Source organism: Budorcas taxicolor, chromosome 5, assembly GCF_023091745.1.
Source record: "Budorcas taxicolor isolate Tak-1 chromosome 5, Takin1.1, whole genome shotgun sequence".
NCBI classification, from domain to species: Eukaryota; Metazoa; Chordata; class Mammalia; order Artiodactyla; family Bovidae; genus Budorcas; species Budorcas taxicolor.
This window is the reverse complement of record NC_068914.1, coordinates 143352385-143372714: the sequence shown is the minus strand read 5'-3', so window position 1 is coordinate 143372714 and position 20330 is coordinate 143352385. Positions and strand designations below refer to the sequence as shown.

The window sequence follows — 20330 nt, the reverse complement described above, 5'->3', positions numbered from 1 at the left end:
TCTTCCTCTTATCTCTTCCCTTTCTCATTTCTCTGAATCTACGGACCACAGAAAGTGGTTTTTAAAATTGTGTTTGGGTATTACTAGCATTGTGCAAAGGGGCACAGATCAGCATGGTGTAAATATAACATGGAGTTTCTTGGAGAAAAACTCTCAAGGAAAAAAATAACAGAAAGGACACGACCCTCAAACTCTCACTAGTGTACAGCAGTGACTTGGCATAGATATTCTATATGTGTCTTGGCAAGGGTCTTAATAGATTTGCTTAGCTGGCAGATCACACATGTGCAGAGAGAGGGAGAGCAAAAGCCCTACCCCAGGACTTCCCTGGTAGTCCAGTGGTTAAGAATCCACCTTCCAACACAGGCGACATGGGTTCAATACCTGGTCAGAGAACTAAAATCCCACATTTGTTTAGTTGCCAAAGTCATGTCTGACTCTTTTACAACCCCACGAACTGTAGCCTGCCAGGCTCCTCTGTCCATGGGAATTTCCCAGGCAAGAATGTTGAAGTGGATTGCCATTTCCTCCTCCAGGGGCTCTAACCTGCGTCTCTGGTATGGCAGATGGATTCTTCACCATTGAGCCACCCATTCCACATGCTGCAGAAAAATTAAGCCCACGCACCACAGCTACTGAACCTGCATGCTCTGGAGCCATGCACCACAGCTAGAGAGAAGCCCATGTGCCATAACTAGATAGTCCGTGCACTGCCAGGAAAGACTCCGCATGATATAATGAGGATCCCATGTGAGGTGACTGAGAGCCCATACAAATAGATGAATAATTTAAAAAAAAAAAAAAAAAAGGAAAGCCTCACCTCTACACCCTGATACCCAGGTACAGAATAGCCTAAAAGGGCCAAGGAGTGCCTAGTTTCCCTAATAACAAAAAATATACTAAGGGATCTAAAATAAAACCATACCAGGGAGTATGCATATTGATGGCTACGGTCAGTATACCAAAAGTCCCAGAAATAGCTTTGCAGGTTAGGAGATTAGCAGACTTTGGATCCTTGACAAAAGGTCCATGAGACATTTGGTCCATGCCAAAAGATTCTTGACATTTTCCTTCTATCCAAACTGTCCATGACTATATTTGCGCTGTGCTGTGCTTCAGTTCAGTTCAGTTGCTCAGTCATGTCCGACTTTTTGCGACCCCATGAATCACAGCACGCCAGGCCTCCCTGTCCATCACCAACTCCCGCAGTTCACTCAGACTCATGTCCATCGAGTCAGTGATGCCATCCAGACATCTCATCCTCAGTCGTCCCCTTCTCCTCCTACCCTCAATCCCTCCCAGCATCAAAGTCTTTTCCAATGAGCCAACTCTTCACATGAGGTGGCCAAAGTACTGGAGTTTCAGCTTTAGCATCATTCCTTCCAAAGAATACCCAGGGCTGATCTCCTTCAGAATGGACTGGTTGGATCTCCTTGCAGTCCAAGGGACTCTCAAGAGCCTTCTCCAACACCACAGTTCAAAAGCATCAATTCTTCGGTGCTCAACCTTCTTCACAGTCCAACTCTCAAATCCATACATGACTACTGGAAAAACCATACCATTGACTAGACAGACCTTAGTTGGCAAAGTAATATCTCTGCTTTTGAATATGCTATCTAGGTTGGTCATAACTTTCCTTCCAAGGAGTAAGTGTCTTTTAATTTCATGGCTGCACTCATCATCTGCAGTGATTTTGGAGCCCAGAAAAATAAAGTCTGACACTGTTTCCACTGTTTCCCCATCTATTTCCCATGAAGTGATGGGACCAGATGCCATGATCTTCGTTTTCTGAATGTTGAGTTTAAGCCAACTTTTTCAGTCTCCTCTTTCACTTTCATCAAGAGCCTTTTGAGTTCCTCTTCACTTTCTGCCATACGGGTGATGTCATCTGCATATCTGAGGTTATTGATATTTCTCCCGGCAATCTTGATTCCAGCTTGTGTTTCTTCCAGTCCAGCGTTTCTCATGATGTACTCTGCATATAAGTTAAATGAGCAGGGTGACAATATACAGCTTTGATGTACTCCTTTTCCTATTTGGAACCAGTCTGTTGTTCCATGTCCAGTTCTGACTGTTGCTTCCTGACCTGCATACAGATTTCTCAAGAGGCAGGTCAGGTGGTCTGGTATTCCCATCTATCTCAGAATTTTCCACAGTTTATTGTGATCCACACAGTCAAAGGCTTTGGCATAGTCAATAAAGCAGAAATCGATGTTTTTCTGGAACTCTCTTGCTTTTTCCATAATCCAGCAGATGTTGGCAATTTGATCTCTGGTTCCTCTGCCTTTTCTAAAACCGTCTTGAACATCAGGAAGTTCACAGTTCATGTATTCCTGAAGCCTGGCTTGGAGAATTTTGAGCATTACTTTACTAGCATGTGAGATGAGTGCAATTGTGCGGTAGTTTTAGCATTCTTTGGCATTGTCTTTCTTTGGAATTGGAATGAAAACTAACCTTTTCCAGTCCTGTGGCCACTGCTGAGTTTTCCAAATTTGCTGGCATATTGAGTGCAGCAGTTTCACAGCATCATCTTTCAGGATTTGAACTGGAATTCCATCACCTCCACTAGCTTTGTTCGTAGTGATGCTTTCTAAGGCCCACTTGACTTCACATTCCAGAATGTCTGGCTCTAGATGAGTGATCACACCATTGTGATTATCCGGGTCGTGAAGCTCTTTTTTGTACAGTTCTTCTATGTATTCTTGCCACCTCTTCTTAATATCTTCTGCTTCTGTTAGGTCCATACCATTTCTGTCCTTTATCAAGCCCATCTTTGCATGAAGTGTTCCCTTGGTATCTCTAATTTTCTTGAAGAGATCTCTAGTCTTTCCCATTCTGTTCTTTCCCTCTCTTTCTTTGCATTGATCGCTGAAGAAGGCTTTCTTATCTCTTCTTGCTATTCTTTGGAACTCTGCATTCAGATGTTTATATCTTTCCTTTTCTCCTTTGTTTTTCATGTGCTTAGTAATGTCCAACTCTTTGTGACCCCATGTGTAGCCCACCAGGCTCCTCTGTCCTTGGGGAGTCTCCAGACAAGAACACTGGAGTGGGTTTCCATGCACTCCTCCAGGGGATCTTCCTAACCCAGGGATCAAACCCAGGTCTCCCATATTGTGGGTGGATCCTTTACTAGGAAAGCCCATGAATACTGGAGTGGGTAAACTATCCCTTCTCCAGAGGAACTTCTGGATCCAGGAATGGAACTGAGGTCTCTTGCATCGCAAATGGATTCTTTACCAGATGATCTATCCAAAAAGCCCATGAACATATTTGGTTCATGCCAAATGGTTTTAGACAAGACCAAATATGACCAAGTATCAAAGACCTTTCAGTATGGGTCTTATGGATGTTTTGGACAGGACCAAATGCCTGGTAAGGGGGAATTCTGCCAGCTAATCTATTCCAATTGTACAATCTGGAAATGGAAAATAACCACAAACCAGTGTTTGGGGAAACACTGGGCCCACAATGAGATGGACCTAAACTAAAACTAAACTAAACTAAACTAAAACTCCACTGATCACCTGACCTCCCTAAGCTCTTACTCTGCCTGGTGGGTCACAATGATGTTATGGGTCTCCTGGCATTAGTATAGGTTCAGAGCCAGAGACTAGTATTTTCTGAAAGGTCTGATTATTTCCTTTTCTGAAATGCATGATTATGTTAGTAAAAGGGGAATTTGTGCTTATGTCCTCACCATTTTAGGATTTGTCAGAAGCTCTGGTTTCCTGAGTGCAAATTCTTTTCTCAGGCAACATGGTGAGAATCTCATTAAATTTTAAGCTATGTCTGCTCCTCTGGACTTCTTATGCCAGGAGCCCAGCAGGAAAGAAAATGAGTCACAGTCGTAACAGGGCTCATTAAACCTGTTTATCAGGAGAATGTAGGGCTGTTGTCTAAGACAGGAAGTGAAGCATATATTTGACCCCAAGCTGATCCACTAGATATCTCTTGATAGTCCCCTATTAAGTTTTGACAGCAAATAGGTAAGTTCAGTAGAAATGGGGCATTATATCCAGGGGCTTAGACCCCTTAGTGATGAGTACCTTGGTCACCTTATCAGGTGAAACGTCTAGTCTAGTTCAAGGTGTTGTCAATGGTCATGGAACTAGAATTGTAGTGGGATAGGAAGATGATGAATATTAGTTGCAGTTTCAGGACAGATTGCAACGATTGGAAGTGTAGTTAGTCCCACTAACATTTTTGTGAGTTTCACCAAGAAAAGAGACTGAAAAGAACGCTGGAGGGGCTGGTAAAGGAAAGTCACATACTAATCAAGCAAATCAAGCAGTGAGTATAGCAAGTACTTTGTACAGCGTATAGCAAGTACTCTAGTTTGCTACCAAGATTCTCCCATCAAGACTGATGTATTTCCCAAGCTACTGAGAATGTTGGCAACTGAATTCTCTACTGAGTCTTTTTCTTGGAATTGCTGTCTGCTAAAGTGAGTCACCCTTCTCAGGGACAGCCTACATCAAATGAGTGGACAAGGTAACAGGTGGGGGGTATAAAGGTTCAGACTTCTGACCTCCAGAGATGCAAATCTGAAGGACCAGCCTAGCTCCAGAGTTCCCTATAGGATTGCTGCTGCTGCTGCGTCACTTCAGTCGTGTCTGACTCTGTGTGACCCCACAGATGGAAGCCTGCCGGGGTCCAGCCCCGGTGGATCCAGGGAATTTGAAGCGTGGACGGCAAAGGCAAGGAAAGTTTATTTATTTACTTAGAGATACAAGATTAGATTAGGAAGAAATAGTGTAGTAGGAAAATTTAGTGAGAAAAGAGGCTGAATGACTTGGTTTATGTGGAAAGCCAATAAAGTTCCAGACAAGGAGCTTGCACCATCTACGTTAGGCCACTGGCATCCTCTTGAATAGTGGGGGGTGCCCCATCTTGGGCTCCCTCTCACGTGGATCTCAGAAGCCAGGGCAAGTAAGTAGACATGGTGAGCCTCCAAGCCCCAGATGGGAATTCAGCCAGAAAATAGAGTAAAGAGAAGACACGGGGGAAACCAGTCCAGTGACTGGCCACTCCCCTATTGTTCAGAAGGGCCTTTTATACCTTTTTTGTACATAGACATCAATGGATAATATAAAATTATGCAGCATCAGCAGCCCTGCCTCTTATCAAAACCAGGCTTTTCTCTCTGCATACCTAGTTGTATACACAAGTCTTAGGTGATTTACATCATCTTCTGGCCAGAGAGCCAATTAGCATTTTATAGCATTTTTTCTGATAAGGGTTTGTCAACCAGAAGACTTATTTATGTTGTTCTTCCCAAAGTCTGGTGCCACTCTCAGAAAGCACTAAATAAAGTTACATTCATACATAGCAAAGATACAACAATTTACAACAGGCAAAAGGAGTACAGTGATTTATACCAAAAGAAAAGTAATTAACTCAAAAGTCTAGTGTTGTTAACATCAAAACTACTATATTCCTATTTCTAGATCCCAATTACATTGATTAATATCCTTCAGGTGCCTAAAAGATAAAGAATATGGAGGCCTGGCAGCAGTCATTGAGTCAACAGTGAAAACTCATCACCAATATGATTTTTCAGTTCAGTTCAGTTCAGTTGCTCAGTCGTATCCAACTCTTTGCGACCCCATGAATTGCAGCACGCCAGGCCTCCCTGTCCATCACCAACTCCCGCAGTTCACTCAGAGTCACATCCATCGAGTCAGTGATGCCATCCAGCCATCTCATCCTCAGTCGTCCCCTTCTCCTGCCCCAATCCCTCCCAGCATCGAAGTCTTCTCCAATGAGTCAACTCTTCGCATGAGGTGGCCAAAGTACTGGAGTTCCAGCATCAGCATCATCCCTTCCAAGGATTTCCCAGGGCTGATCTCCTTCAGAATGGACTGGTTGAATCTCCTTGCAGTCCAAGGGACTCTCAAGAGTCTTCTCCAACACCACAGTTCAAAAGCATCAATTCTTTGGCACTCAGCCTTCTTCAGAGTCCAACTCTTACATCCATACATGACTACTGGAAAAACCATAGCCTTGACTAGACAGACCTTAGTCGGCAAATAATGTCTCTGTTTTGAATATGCTATCTAGGTTGCTCATAACTTTTCCTCCAAGGAGTAAGCATCTTTTAATTTCATGGCTGCAATCACCATCTGTAGTGATTTTGGAGCCCAGAAAAATAAAGTCTGACACTGTTTCCACTGTTTCCCCATCTATTTCCCATGAAGTGATGGGACCAGATGCCATGGCCTTAGTTTTCTGAATGCTGAGCTTTAAGCCAACTTTTTCAGTCTCCTCTTTCACTTTCATCAAGAGGCTTTTGAGTTCCTCTTCACTTTCTGCCATAAGGGTGATGTCATCTGCATATCTGAGGTTATTGATATTTCTCCTGGCAATCTTGATTCCAGCTTGTGTTTCTTCCAGTCCAGCGTTTCTCATGATGTACTCTGCATATAAGTTAAATAAGCAGGGTGACAATATACAGCCTTGATGTACTCTTTTTCCTATTTGGAACCAGTCTGTTGTTCCATGTCCAGTTCTGACTGTTGCTTCCTGACCTGCATACAGATTTCTCAAGAGGCAGGTCAGGTGGTCTGGCATTCCCATCTTTTTCAGAATTTTCCACAGTTTATTGTGATCCACACAGTCAAAGGCTTTGGCATAGTCAATAAAGCAGAAATTGATGTTTTTCTGGAACTCTCTTGCTTTTTCCATGATTCAACGGATGTTGGCAATTTGATCTCTGGTTCCTCTGCCTTTTCGAAAACCAGCTTGAACATCAGGAAGTTCATGGTTCACGTATTGCTGAAGCCTGGCTTGGAGAATTTTAAGTATTACTTTACTAGCGTGTGAGATGAGTGCATAGCTCTTTAGAAAAGCCTCTGTATCTTAAGATGCTTTAAGCTTTGTGCCTCTTGTGGTTGGGGGGCTGTAAACAATCCACAGATTGTAAAAGTCTCTAACTGTCAGGCAAGTTAGAGAGCCATCAGAGGGGTTTGAACTGAGGCACTCCTCTTGCAGGAGACTCTTAACTGAAGCCCTGAGTTAACTCTTTCCAGAGAGTGTCAGAAGAGTGGAAAGCACAGAACAATAAAACCAGGCTAACTCTGGTTTTTTGGGGGTAGATGTTCAGGAAAACTCAGGGGGAACCCCTGAAGCTAGATCACGCCTTTGCGTTTTGTCTGGCTTCCTTCCTCATGACCATTGCCATGGGCGGGATTCCTCACGCTGGCTCCCGGCAGAAGCCCACCAGGCTCCCCTGTCCCTGGGATTCTTCAGGCAAGAACACTGGAGTGGGTTGCCATTTCCTTCTCCAATGCATGAAAGTGAAAAGTGAAAATGAAGTCACTTAGTCGTGTCCGACTCTTCGCGACCCCATCAGCTGCAGCCTACCAGGCTCCTCCATCCATGGGATTTTCCAGGCAAGAGTACTGGAGTGGGGTGCGATTGCCTTCTCCTCCCTATAGGATTAGCTGAGGCCTAGTCCTCAACTGTGTTGTATGGATGAACTTTTACCTTATCCAGTGTTGCTTGTCTTACCCTCTAAGCTTTTATTATCAAGAACATATAGCATTAAATTTTCTACATAGAAATCTCAGAATTTTAGAGACTATTTGCTAAGGAATCCTACATATTTAAAAAAAAAAAAAAGCTAAAGTGATTATTTTCTGGATTCATTTTATATTTTTAAGGGAGTAAAAACATGTTGTCATATATGACTCTAGCTGCTTCTTTTTTACTTAACTCTTACTGTATTCACTTACTTATTCATTATCCAGCCAGTCAATCAATGAGCATGCTCTAATCACAGAAACAGTTGTTGTTGTTCAGTCGCTCAGTCATGTCCAACTCTTTGCAACCCCATAGACTGTAGCATACCAGGCTCCTCTGTCCTTCACTGTTTCCCAGAGTTTGCACAAATTGACGTTCACTGAGTCAGTGATGTTATCTAACCATCTCATCCTTTGCTCTCTGCTTCTCCTTTTGCCTTTATCTTTCAAGATACACAATAAATGATGTATTTGTGGTTTTTAGTCTGTCATGTAAGGAGTCTAGACATGATCATGCCCATTCACCCAACAAGTTTAAAAAAAAAATTAAAAATAAGCAACCTTTCTCCATCAGAGAACTGAGGTCACAGGGCAAATCACCACACTGTAAAATTGAAGAGACCGATAAGTAGAATCATAGCCTCCTGGAGCAGAGGCCCAGGAGTAGAAAAATACATAAGAGTTGCTACCAGAGCAGGAAAACCTAAACTGTAATTGACAAAATTATGAGGAAAATGTTAAAGAAAAGTTCTGCAAAGATGATGACAGCTCATCCAAACAAGATCAATGAATAGACTAAATTATGTCAAACATTTTCCCAAAAACAATTTCTGCATGGGATACTTCCTTCACTGAGTTGTTGTTATTTAGTTGCTGAGTTGTGTCTGACTCTTCTGCAACCCCATGGACTGTTGCCCATCAGGCTCCTCTGTCTATGGATTTTCCCAGACAAAAATACTGGAGTGGATTGCCATTGCCAACTCCAGGGGATCTTCCAGACCCAGGGATCAAATCCTCATCTCCTGTGTTGGCAGACAGGTTCTTTACTGCTAGTGGCACCCAGGAAGCCCTAGGGTTATTGTGAGAAACAAATAAATCAATAAATGTAAAGTTTTAAGGGGACTCTCCACATAAATCTGGTGTGAAGACAGGTTTGGAAATCATGTAATTATTCAATGAGGAAAGAGTTATCCAAAATAAATACAAAATTGGGCTCTCCCAAGGCAGTGTGTGTGTGTGTGTGTGTGTGTGTGTGTGTGTGTAATAGCTCCCAGGAGTTCTAACCAGGGCAGGAGAAAAAGAGATAGCAGACAGAGAGAGACTGGTTGAGATTCTTGAGATACACTGTGTCTCATATGCCAAGCTATCATAAAAAGCAATGGGGGATAAACTATTCTGATACAAGAAGCTAATATATCCTCAAGAAGACCTTTGGATTTACTCCTATGCTCTAGAGGCTGCCAGGGATAACATGATGATAGCAGGGCAGCAGGGAGAGGACTATGAGCAATAGAATTTGATCAAATTTCATAGTCACTCCAAGGTAGGAGACAAAAATAGTCATTTTTAGTGAATATGAAAGAGAGTCCATGAAATAAAAATTAAAAGATACAAGATTTCAAGGAAAAGAACTGTAACCTCTTTTTGTGAACAAAATAGCCAACAAAGATATCAAAATTATTAATAGCAGATATTTCTCTGGAGAGGAACAATAGAAGAAACTAGCTTTCCCATGAGAATAAAGAAAAACCCAGTGTATGGGGGTCAAGTGCAGCGTTTTTGACCTTCAATGAATAATTTTATCTTTCTGGGAATGACAGTGACAATAGGCTACTTTTAAAAAGAATGATAAAGTTGCTTTTTAAATCTGTGTATATGAGACTCCCATTTCAGTCCTATATGAGAATAGTAAACCTGTTTACTTGAACTATGAGGCAAGAATACTGGAGTGGATTGCCATTTCCTTCTCCTGGGAATCTTTCCGACCCAGGGATCGAACCTGTGTCTCCTGCATTGGCAGCTGGATTCTTTACCATTGAGCCACCCAGGAAGCCCATATACCCCTTCTCCAGGATCTCCCAGATTTCTACATGATCCAGCAACTGTTACAACAGGGTTTCCTGGACCTTGTTCCACTGCTGTGGCCTGTCTCAGTTCTGGTTGTTAAATATTTTTTTTTAATATAAATTTATTTATTTTAATTGGAGGTTAATTACTTTACAATATTGTATTGGTTTTGCCATACATCAACATGAATCCACCACAGGTATACACATGTACCCCATCCTGAACCCCTCCTCCCTCCTCCCCCCTAGTACCATCCCTCTGGGTCATCTCAACATTGCCCCTGTTCACTTGGGCTTATTTAACAACAAAGCAAGGAAAGTCTGTTATTTGAGAGAAAGGAAATTCAGTGAAATGAGTCTGAGATTGAAGATGGTCATAGGACAGCTATTCCTGTAGGTTTCCAGTGACCTTGAGATGAAATAACAAAAACATCAGATCAGAAGGCATCAGACAATGATGTGGAATGTGTTCTGTGTAGCAAGTTTATTTGCCTGTTGCCTGATGGTTTAAATATACAGACAGTCACTATTTAATCTCTTTTTTTTTCCCCTTTAATAGTAAAGCTCTTTCCTTCCTCATATCACCTTAATCATAAGTCCCTTACATCTTGGAGGAAGCATATTAATCCAAGTCTTCAATCTTCACTAATGCAGCTGTCTTCTCGCAAATCCAAGAAATTTCAGCGCTGCAGCGGGGTATATAAATATTCCCATTTTGAAAATAGGCACATCCCTTGGATTCATTGATCTGAGCATATTCGTTTGCACTAAATCTGAAAAAGAGAATCAATTTTAAATTAACTACAAATATCACATTTGAAACAATCACAATTCAGTGTTTTTAGCTTCCCTGACAGTGACACTCATGTGTGTGAATGTTGAAAGACTTCTGTGGCCAGCAACCATCAAAATCCCTAAAGCTTGCATATTTCAGTTTTTAAAAATTTCCAATTACTCATGATCTCAGATAGAACTAAGAAGTAAGCTTAAACCAGGAGTTGAGAGTTTCTATTCTCTTCATAACATGATAGAAACTACGCAATGCAGAGTATATATTAAAAGAACTAGAATTCCTTTACTCTGGAACTGAAGAAAAACAGAAAAATACAATCACATTCTGTATAAAAATATGTTACATTTTACTGTGCACAAATATCATTTTGTGTATATTATATATATGTGGGGAGTGAAAAAAGAATAAAACAAGTTAGAGGAAATGAATGACAACATAGATGTAGTTCTGATATTGGTTCCTAGTTCTTCTGCTAAAGAACTGATGATAACTCTTAAGTCATGTCATCAGAAAATGATGATCATGTCTAAATCTTCCATGTGCCCTGGACTGCTTTTATTCAAATGATCTGCACTACACTATCATATTCTTTTCTTGCTTCAAGGCTTAGCTCACTAAATCGTACTTGCGATGTATACACTTTTGTTTACTCCATGACAATTTTTTAATCTATAAAATGGGAATATAACAGTGCTTTTATCATAGGGATAATAATACTTTGAACATCATAAGTATTACTTGTGTTTGTTAAATAGAGAAATAAGCTTAAACTAATAGACGGAATTCAGTGTCCTGCCATGAATTTATCTCACACATGAAATGAGGTCCTCCTCATTTCCATCTGCATTAATGAAGCTCTCTTTTGTTGGAGGTTGTACTTCTTTGTATCTAGATGTGTAATTCTTATAATTCACATTTATTTTCTTTATATTCCATTTTTAATATCTTTTGCTCTCTTTTGTTGGAGGTTGTACTTTTTTGTATCTAGATGTGTAATTCTTATAATTCACATTCATTTTCTTTATATTCCATTTTTAATATCTTTTGCTTGTTTCTTTCCCCAACAGTCAGAGACTTACAAGGATGGAGAGGGCCTAGAGCTATCCTCCCAAAGCCAGCTTCTGCCAGATGGGTCCCAAGACAGTCCCAAGCAGGAGAGAGGAAACTCGGGGAATGGTTGTGACCTCAGAAAATCCTGAAAGAGAAAGCAGGAAAAAGTTCTGTGAGGGGCACATTCCTGTTTGCTGGAGTAAGAGAGATGGGACCAGTCATCAGAGTCACGTGAAAAGTGAAAGTGAAAGTTGCTCAATTGTGTCCCTCTTTGAGACCCTCAGTTGTGTCCGATTCTTTTGTGACCTGGAATTCTCCAGGCCAGAATACTGGAGTGGGTTGCCATTCCATTATCCCGGCAATCTTCCCAACCCAGGAATCAACTGAGGGTCTCCTGCATTGCAGGCGTATTCTTTACCAGCTGAGCTACCAGGGAAGCCAAATTCTTACTCAAAATGCACTGAATTCCTACCATGTGACTCAGGAATTCTATTTACTTTCAAATACATGAATAATTTCTCTAACCAGGGAAGGAGATTCAACCTGACCTTTTCTTCTAGGCTGTCTATCTTCACCAATGTGGAGTTCTTGTCCATGCAGTTTTTTCTACTATTAGGCCAGGTTTTTTCCTCATTTATTGCAAAATAATAGCAGCTGGTTTGGTACCATTTCCAGGTCTTAGGACAAGGATTGCATTTGTGGTCTGAAAAAGAAATTACACCCAGTAACACAAACTCGACAACTCTGAAGAGACCGGGACCTGGAAAATAAATCATTCAAATTGATAATACGGTTCCAAAACCAGCACACTAAAAACAAATCGCTTTAGGAGCCCCCGGAAGTAGTCACCCAAGATTATGTGTTGGGACAGTGGTGACTGAAATACTCTTTTCAGGACTCAATCTTCTGGCCTCAGAAATACCAGCTATATTTTTTAATTCCTTATAACAACAAGATCACCTAAAAATAGTTCATAAAATGAGGACCTGAAATATCCGATTGATATCATCCCAAGATGTTTCCCAAATTCAGCTCCATGTTTAAAAAAACAAAAAAAGAAAAACTATCTTCTGTAAATTTATGGCAGCATCATTAGAAGTCATTGGTAACACTCTCTCATATTCTGATGTGGTGCACATCATCAATCTAAACCAGAGCAACAGATTTGATCTGACTGGTCAGCAAGTCCTGGTTACCTGAAGTGTGAATGATTAGTTCTTGACAGAGTTTGATGGCCATTTGTCCCTGCCTGTTCAATAGACTGGAGATTTGTGATTTGAGAGACTCCTCCTCCATAGGAAAGGTCCTGTACTCACTCAGCTGCTGGGATAAATTGTCCTGCTGTTGGTGGGTGATTTTCTGGAGTTGAGTCAGTTTGTCTGAATCTGAGTTAATTTCGCTGGACATCTGCAAAACTCCAAGACAGAAGACAAACTCATATATACCCTTCCATTCCTTATGACAGCTGTAGATAATTCTCTTAACACAGAAATATTGCTTAGGTTTAATACTTATTGGTAGTCTCTAATAATCCAGGTATCATGGAAAAACACAACTGATGCCTTTTTATTTCAACTCTTAGGAAAAAGAATAAAAAAAAACAAAAATCGTCTTCATAGTCTAGTTTGTCAAGAGAAAACCATGTATTCAGGGCAAAATCCTCGTAACAATGAAGTACATCTTTTTCAAGTTTATCTTAGATACACAGAGAACGAGAGACAGCTGAGGTGGCAGAAAGTATTAGAGGGTTTATGATGCTAGCACCCACCATATTAATATAATCTAACCTAAATTTATATAGTTTACAGCTATATTTCCTAACACCCTGCTCTGAGTTTGATGCAAGCACACTTACACATAATTCCCAAGGTCACCAGCAGCATCAGACAAAGAGTTAGCAGACCCAGGGCAGCCTGACGCCATATAGAGGATGGAGCTGGATACCCTGAAAAAAGCCAACACAAAGATTAGCAAACAGAACTGCCTTGTGGTTGTCACACATTGAGTTGTTTACTTCTCCTACTTAACAACCATCCAGGTATTAAAATTTCTCTCTTGCTGCTTCAAATCCTCTATCTCCAAAATATCTAAAATGATACAAAACAAGGGCCCCGCCACAGTTCTCCATTTTTTTTCTTCACCATCCTCCGTTGCTTTAAGAGTCTCCTAATTTTCAGGTTTTTGTTTTACATCACCACACATATTTCTTCTTCAAGATGACTGAATTCATGAATGAGATATTGTGGAAAACTCCCTGGATGATTTAGACAATGGAAGAAACCCTTAGAACCGCAAACCTCCACAAGGCAGGTGTTTTGTGAAATCTGCTTATATCTACTATGCATACTATTTTTCACCTAGTAGATAATGAATTGACACTGAGTGAGAGAATGAGTGAATATACAAGATAACCTACCAACAGCAGAACAGACCACAAAGCCAGAGGATAACTCTTCAAAATGTAATAACTTACCTATATATGTATGTATATATATGTATATGTATGTATATATATTATATATATATAGTTTTTATACTTCCCTCACCTTCCTATTCCTTAATTCTGGATCTAGGGGCATCTAGCTTAGTGTCTCAGATAGATTAATGCAATCTCCAGGTGCCCTAACATATGCACCATATTCACCACTCCCTTTTTCTTAAGTATTAGATTTTTTTTAAACAACAAAACAGAAATGCATAACCACCTTTATTAGACACATGCAAAGTCTATCCTACCATCTTTTTGTATCTCATCCCCCAAAGCACACATACACTTATATACACATACATGCTTAAAATAAAAACAAATCTAAAAAGCAGGAGAAAGTTGTGGATGACTCAGGACAACAAACTGTCCTAAACTATCAGCAGATTCCTGCAGGTAAAGAATGTAGTCTGATTCATTAAATTGGATTCCTGATCACAGAAACAGCTATTTCTTTCAATTTGGTACAAAAGAATGAGCAGCGGATAAGAACTGAGTCTCAACTCTACCATGTAGCAACTGTGTGAATTTGGTTAAGTCATTTAATGTTTTTCAGCTCAGTTTTCTCATTAATACTTCAGAGAAAGTACTACTATTGTTCCATTTCTTTCATAATTTTAGTTTGATGAAGGCATGATATCATGTATACAAAATACTACACACATATCAATATTGATTCAGCATGACTAATTATACTAATTAGTCCAATTATACTAATATACTAATATTAGTATAATATATAATTATACTAATTATACTAATTCAACTTCCCTTTGAAAAATTTGTAAGTACTTATAAGACAGAAGCAAGCTCTTGTCTATTTTTACCTCACTCATCCTCCAGTTTATCTTTTCAGATAAAGTTCAGATAACTCTACAAAAAAAAAAAAAAAATCCCTCCGATTTCTCTAGTTTAGAAGTTTCCAAACTGGACTCTAAAAGGATATTTCCCTTGGCATCTCTCACAAGGTATAAATATCAAGGACTACATTTATAAAAAGAAATCTCAGTCCCCAAACTCAATCTCTGGCATCCTCAGCTGAAATAATTCATTATAACACAGAGCTTGGTGACACACAGCAATATCTCCTAATTTTAAAAAGTCCTGGAAGCCACACATGTCCTCCTCAATGTAGAGCACACCACTGTACCAAAAATTTCTCCAACTTTGTCTCCATTTTGAGAATTCCACAGCAGACCTCTCAAACAGCATCAGTGTCAAAGCCAGCACCTCAGGGTATCTAACACCTGTCCATCCCCCAAGATCACATCTTGCCATCTCTGAACCCTTACCTCTTTTTCTTAGGTTATTTCTATCCTGATTATTTCCTGCTGAAACAGAATCCTGAAAGGTGAGTGTTGCGTAGGTTACGTCTTCAGGCATTGTAGAAGTAAGCTCTGCTTTATGGGTAATTAATGTTTCAATATCATCAGACCCAGGAACACAATGTTCTTTGCAAGGATGGGAGTTCTTATGTCCACACCCAACTGACCCAAGACACATCCCGCCATCCCCTCATTAGGGGGGAATGAAGACCAGTTTTTCTGCAGAAAAAGTGAGAGAAAGCAACTGTTGCCTTTAGCAATCAAAATACTATAGATCTCAACTGACTGTTCCTTCAGCATTGTTTCTTGCTGAAGCAAAGAAGGGATACTTGGAAGTGGAGCAGGGATGATGGCTTTGTGGGTAAGTTCCCATGATTCTCAGCACAGAGGCTGGGGACTGAGTGTTCCCAGTTCAGGCTGCTCTGGGTGTCTTAATAATGACACAGGTTGTCCTCTTCTCCTGTGTCTAAGATCAGCTAATTCTGTGAATCTGGTTTACATGCTCTTTAAAAAATATATATTTTGGAAGTGCTTTGTGCATGTGAGATCTTAGTTCCCTGACCAGGAATTGAACCCATGTCCCCCTGCAGTAGAACTGCAGAGTCTTGACCACTAAACCATCAGGGAAGCCCTGGATCTTGGTTTACACTCATTCATATGGGGTATCAAGGAGACACACATAAGAGAGCAAGAGCTCTGTAGTTACACATACTGAAACAGGAAGAGCTGTACAGTTGAAAACCACCCACAGATGGCTGCTGATTAAAAAAGAGAAAGAAAGAAATGTTGGTGAGAGACAGACCGACAGCTGGTGTTGGCAATGGGCTCAGAGAAGAAATGAACAGCTATTGAAATGGGACATTATGGGAGTTTCCTTTCTACATGACTATGTTCTTAATGGAATAATGCTCCTTTAGATAACAGCTAACACTTAAGAACAAGATTTTAAAAACGATTGCTTGATGTTTAGGAGAGTGAAAAAAAGCAGGCAGGTTGGGGAGAGAATGAGGCTGGCACATGGGAAAATGCTTTTGTTTCTGTTTTTAATGTGTTTGTTTGCTTGGCTTTTAGCCCAAAGGCAGCCCACAGTCATTGTTGAGGGACAGGTGAAATTCCTATGGAAAACATGTGGTCTTCTAGGTATGAAAAATCGGAAGATAGAGTTTGGGGAAACCACAGGGATGGATAGTGCTGGATATTCATAAGGAACACTGATAATGGGGAAATGGTCAGTGTGTTTTTATGTCTCTCCCGGGTTTCTCTTTCAGCTACAATTTACTTACATTCCATTAAAAAAAAAAACTTGATGAAATAACCAACCTCTATCTTTTCTTAGGCCTAAAAATGCTCTGAAAAGGTGTTTCCAATAAAACTGAAATAAACCCACTGCACAAAAACTGGAGTTAACCCACAGCTGGGACTACAGGTTTCAGCAATACCCCAGTGAGAAATAAAGAGCTGACAATTTATATAGAAAGCATTCTGGCTGTTTTTTTGGGGTGAATATGAGAAAAAATAGCACACCACATGTGTGGTTTGTCATTTAGTCACAACAAGCATTGGACTTAACAGTTTTTAGAGGACTGCATTTTTCCAATCTCATCGAACTTTTTAAAACATTCTCATTTATACAAGGAAGTAAATTGCTGTTAAGAACCTGTGGTAGGCAGAAGAAAAGCCCCAAAAGATGTTTGTGTCCTCGTCCCCAGGACCTTTAATAGCCTAGTTTACATAGTAAAAGGGACATTTCAAATGTGATTAAGATAACGAATTTTTGAAAGAGGAAATTATCCTGTATTATCTGGGTGGTCCTAATTTTAACTTTTTATTTTGTATTGGGGAATAGCCTATTGGGCTTCCCTGGTGGCTCAGACAGTAAAGAATCTACCTGCAATGCAAGAGACCAGGTTCAATTCCTGGGTTAGGAAGATGCACTGGAGAAGGGAATGACAACCCACTCCAGTCCAGCCTGGAGAATTCCAAATCCCCCACTTCCCTCCCCCCAGTGGCTCAGCAGTAGAGAACCTGTCTGCAGTGCAGGAGCCTTAGGAGACATAGGTTCAATCCATCAATCTGTAAGATCCCTTGGAGGAGGGCATGGCAATCCACTCCAGTGTTCTTACCTGGAGAATCCCATGGACAGAGGAGTCTGGTGAGCCACAGTCCATAGGATCACAAAGAGTCGGATATGACTGAAGCAACTTAGCATGCATGCATAATCAATTAACAATGCTGTGATAATTTCAGGTGGACATTGAAGGGATTCAGCCAGATATATATATATACACTATCCATTCTCCCCTAAACTCTCCTCCCATCCAGGCTGCCACATAACATTGAGCAGAGTCCCATTTGCTACACAGTAGGTCCTTGTTGGTTATCCATTTTGAATATAGTAGTGTATACAGGCAACTATAAGTTCATTCTCTGTGAATCTCTTTCTGTTTAGTAACTAAGTTTACTTGTATCATTTCTTTTCAGATTCTGCATACAAGAATGCCACATGATATTTCTCCTTCTCTGTCTGACTTACTTCACTCAGTATAACAATGTCTAGGTCCAACCACGTTGCTGAAAATAGCATTATTTCATTCTGAGAGAAAGGACTATGCTGTGAAAGTGCTGTACTCAATATGTCAGAAAATTTGGAAAACTCAGCAGTGGCCACAGGACTGGAAAAAGTCAGTTTTCATTCCAGTCCCAAGGAAAGGCAATGCCAAAGAATGCTCAAACTACGGCACAATTGCACTCATCTCACACGCTAGTAAAGTAATGCTCAAAATTCTCCAAGCCAGGCTTCAGCAATATGTGAACCATGGACTTCCAGATGTTCAAGCTGGTTTTAGAAAAGCAGAGGAATCAGAGATCAAATTGCCAACATCCGCTGGATCATCGAAAAAGCAAGAGAGTTCCAGAAAAACATCGATTTCTGCTTTATTGACTATGCCAAAGCCTTTGACTGTGTGGATCACAATAAACTGTGGAAAATTCTGAAAGAGATGGGAATACCAGACCACCTAACCTGCCTCCTGAGAAACCTATATGCAGGTCAGGAAGCAACAGTTAGAACTGGACATGGAACAACAGACTGGTTCCAAATAGGAAAAGGAGTATGTCAAGGCTGTATATCGTCACCCTGCTTATTTAACTTATATGCAGAGTACATCATGAGAAGCGCTGGGATAGAGGAAGCACAAGCTGGAATCAAGATTGCCAGGAGAAATATCAATAACCTCAGATATGCAGATGATACCACCTTTCTGGCAGAAAGTGAAGAAGAACTAAAGAGCCTCTTGATGAAAGTGAAAGAGGAGAGTAAAAAAGTTGGCTTAAAACTCAGCATTCAGAAAACGAAGATCATGGCATCCGGTCCCATCACTTCATGGCAAATAGATGAGGAAACAGCAGAAACAGTGGCTGACTTTACTTTTCTGGGCTCCAAAATCACTGCAAATGGTGATCACAGCCATGAAATTAAAAGACGCTTACCCCTTGGAAGGAAAGTTATGACCAACCTAGACAGCATATTAAAAAGCAGAGACGTTACTTTGCCAACAAAGGTACGTCTAGTCAAGGCTATGGTTTTTCCAGTGGTCATGTATAGATGTGAGAGTTTGACTATAAAGAAAACCGAGCACTGAAGAATTGATGCTTTTGAACTGTAATATTGGAGAAGACTCTTAAGAGTTCCTTGGACTGTACAGAGATCCAACCAGCCCATCCTAAAGGAGATCAGTCTGGGTGTTCATTGAAGGACTGATGTTAAAACTGAAACTCCAATAGTTTGGCCACCTGATGTGAAGAGCTGACTCATTTGAAAGACCCTGATGTTGGGAAAGATTGAGGGCAGGAGGAGAAGGGGATGACAGAGGATGAGATGGTTGGATGGCATCACTGACTCAATGGACATGGGCTTGGGTAATTTCTGGGAATTGTTGATGAACAGGGAGGCCTGGTGTGCTTCGGTTCATGGGGTTGCAAAGAGTCAGACATGATTGAGCGACTGAACTGAACTGAATATTCCATTATATAAATGTACCACATCTTCTTTAACCATTCCTCTGTTGATAGACATTTAGGTTGCTTCCATGTCTTGACTATTGTAAACAGTGCTGCAATGAACACTGGGGTGCATGATCCTTTCAGATCATGTTTTTTTCTGGATACATGCTCAGGAGTAGGATTGCAGAGCCATATGATACCTCTGTTTTAGTTTTTTAAGGAACCTCCATACTGTTCTCCATAGTGGCTGAACCAGTTTACATTCTGAGTGCTCCCAATTTAATCCTAGGAAAGTGGGGGATCATTCCTAGATGGAATCAGAGAGACATGAGACCCAAAGACGGGTCAGAGAGATACAGTGTTTCTGGGTGAAGACTGAGAAAAGGGGCCAGGAGCCAAGGAATACAAAGAAGCTAAAGGATGAAAACTCGAGGAAATGGATTCTTCCCACAGAACATTCAGAAGGAGTGCAGTTCAGCCTTGACTTTACCGAGATCGGGGTTGGCCTTCTAACCTACAGAACTGTGAGACAATAAACTTGTATTGTTTAAGCTGTTGTATCTGTGTAATTTGGTAAAGCAGCAAATACAAAACTCTAAAAATATTTGGAGACTATACATGAGGAAGGAAACAAAGAAATCATTTCTAAAGACTTCCTTTGGGGTAAGGAGGAGTTTAGGTAACTGTTCTCAGGAAGAGAATGTGGGTTAGGGTTCTGTTTTCAGATGACTTGGGGAGTGGTTTGAAAGCTCTCAAGGTTCAGCTCTGTGTGAAGATTAGCTTAGTCACAGGTCTCCAGAATGAGCGGCAACCACTTTCGGGGTGTGAATTAATATCCAACAGGCTGCAGAAATGCAACCAATTATTCTTCAGTAACACTTTGGCATGATCTCTAAATACATAAATGTACATATAGTTCTTGTTTATTTTTTTTTTCAAACTTATGCAGTGCTCAGTCCAAAGCAAGCTAACAAACTAAAAGACATGAAAGTGAAAGAAAGTGAAGTTGCTCAGTTTTGTCCGACCCTTTGCGACCCCATGGACTGTAGCCTACCAGGCTTCTCCATCCATGGGATTCTCCAGGCAAGA

At 40.7% G+C, this 20330-nt stretch overlaps 1 protein-coding gene across 1 annotated transcript; it reads right to left on the bottom strand.

Moving 5' to 3' along the window:
* Window positions 1-10208: 10208 nt before the first annotated feature.
* On the bottom strand, window positions 10209-15417 carry CLEC12B (C-type lectin domain family 12 member B). Its single transcript, XM_052641192.1, has 6 exons — window positions 15207-15417; window positions 13285-13374; window positions 12626-12844; window positions 11978-12132; window positions 11459-11574; window positions 10209-10359 (listed from the first exon to the last, which is right to left on the bottom strand). The coding sequence occupies exons 1-6, from the start codon at window positions 15415-15417 to the stop codon at window positions 10209-10211; spliced, it is 942 nt and encodes a 313-aa protein (XP_052497152.1).
* Window positions 15418-20330: the final 4913 nt, after the last annotated feature.

Excerpts from the sequence above, each read along its gene's own strand:
- CLEC12B (XM_052641192.1), bottom strand. The coding sequence starts at position 15,417 with ATGTGTCTTGGGTCAGTTGGGTGTGGACATAAGAACTCCCATCCTTGC. Across the intron at positions 13,375-15,206 it reads AAATAACCTAAGAAAAAGAG|GGTATCCAGCTCCATCCTCT; the intron begins GTAAGGGTTCAG and ends GGCTTTTTTCAG. Across the intron at positions 10,360-11,458 it reads TCTAGGCCCTCTCCATCCTT|ATTTAGTGCAAACGAATATG; the intron begins GTAAGTCTCTGA and ends TCTCTTTTTCAG.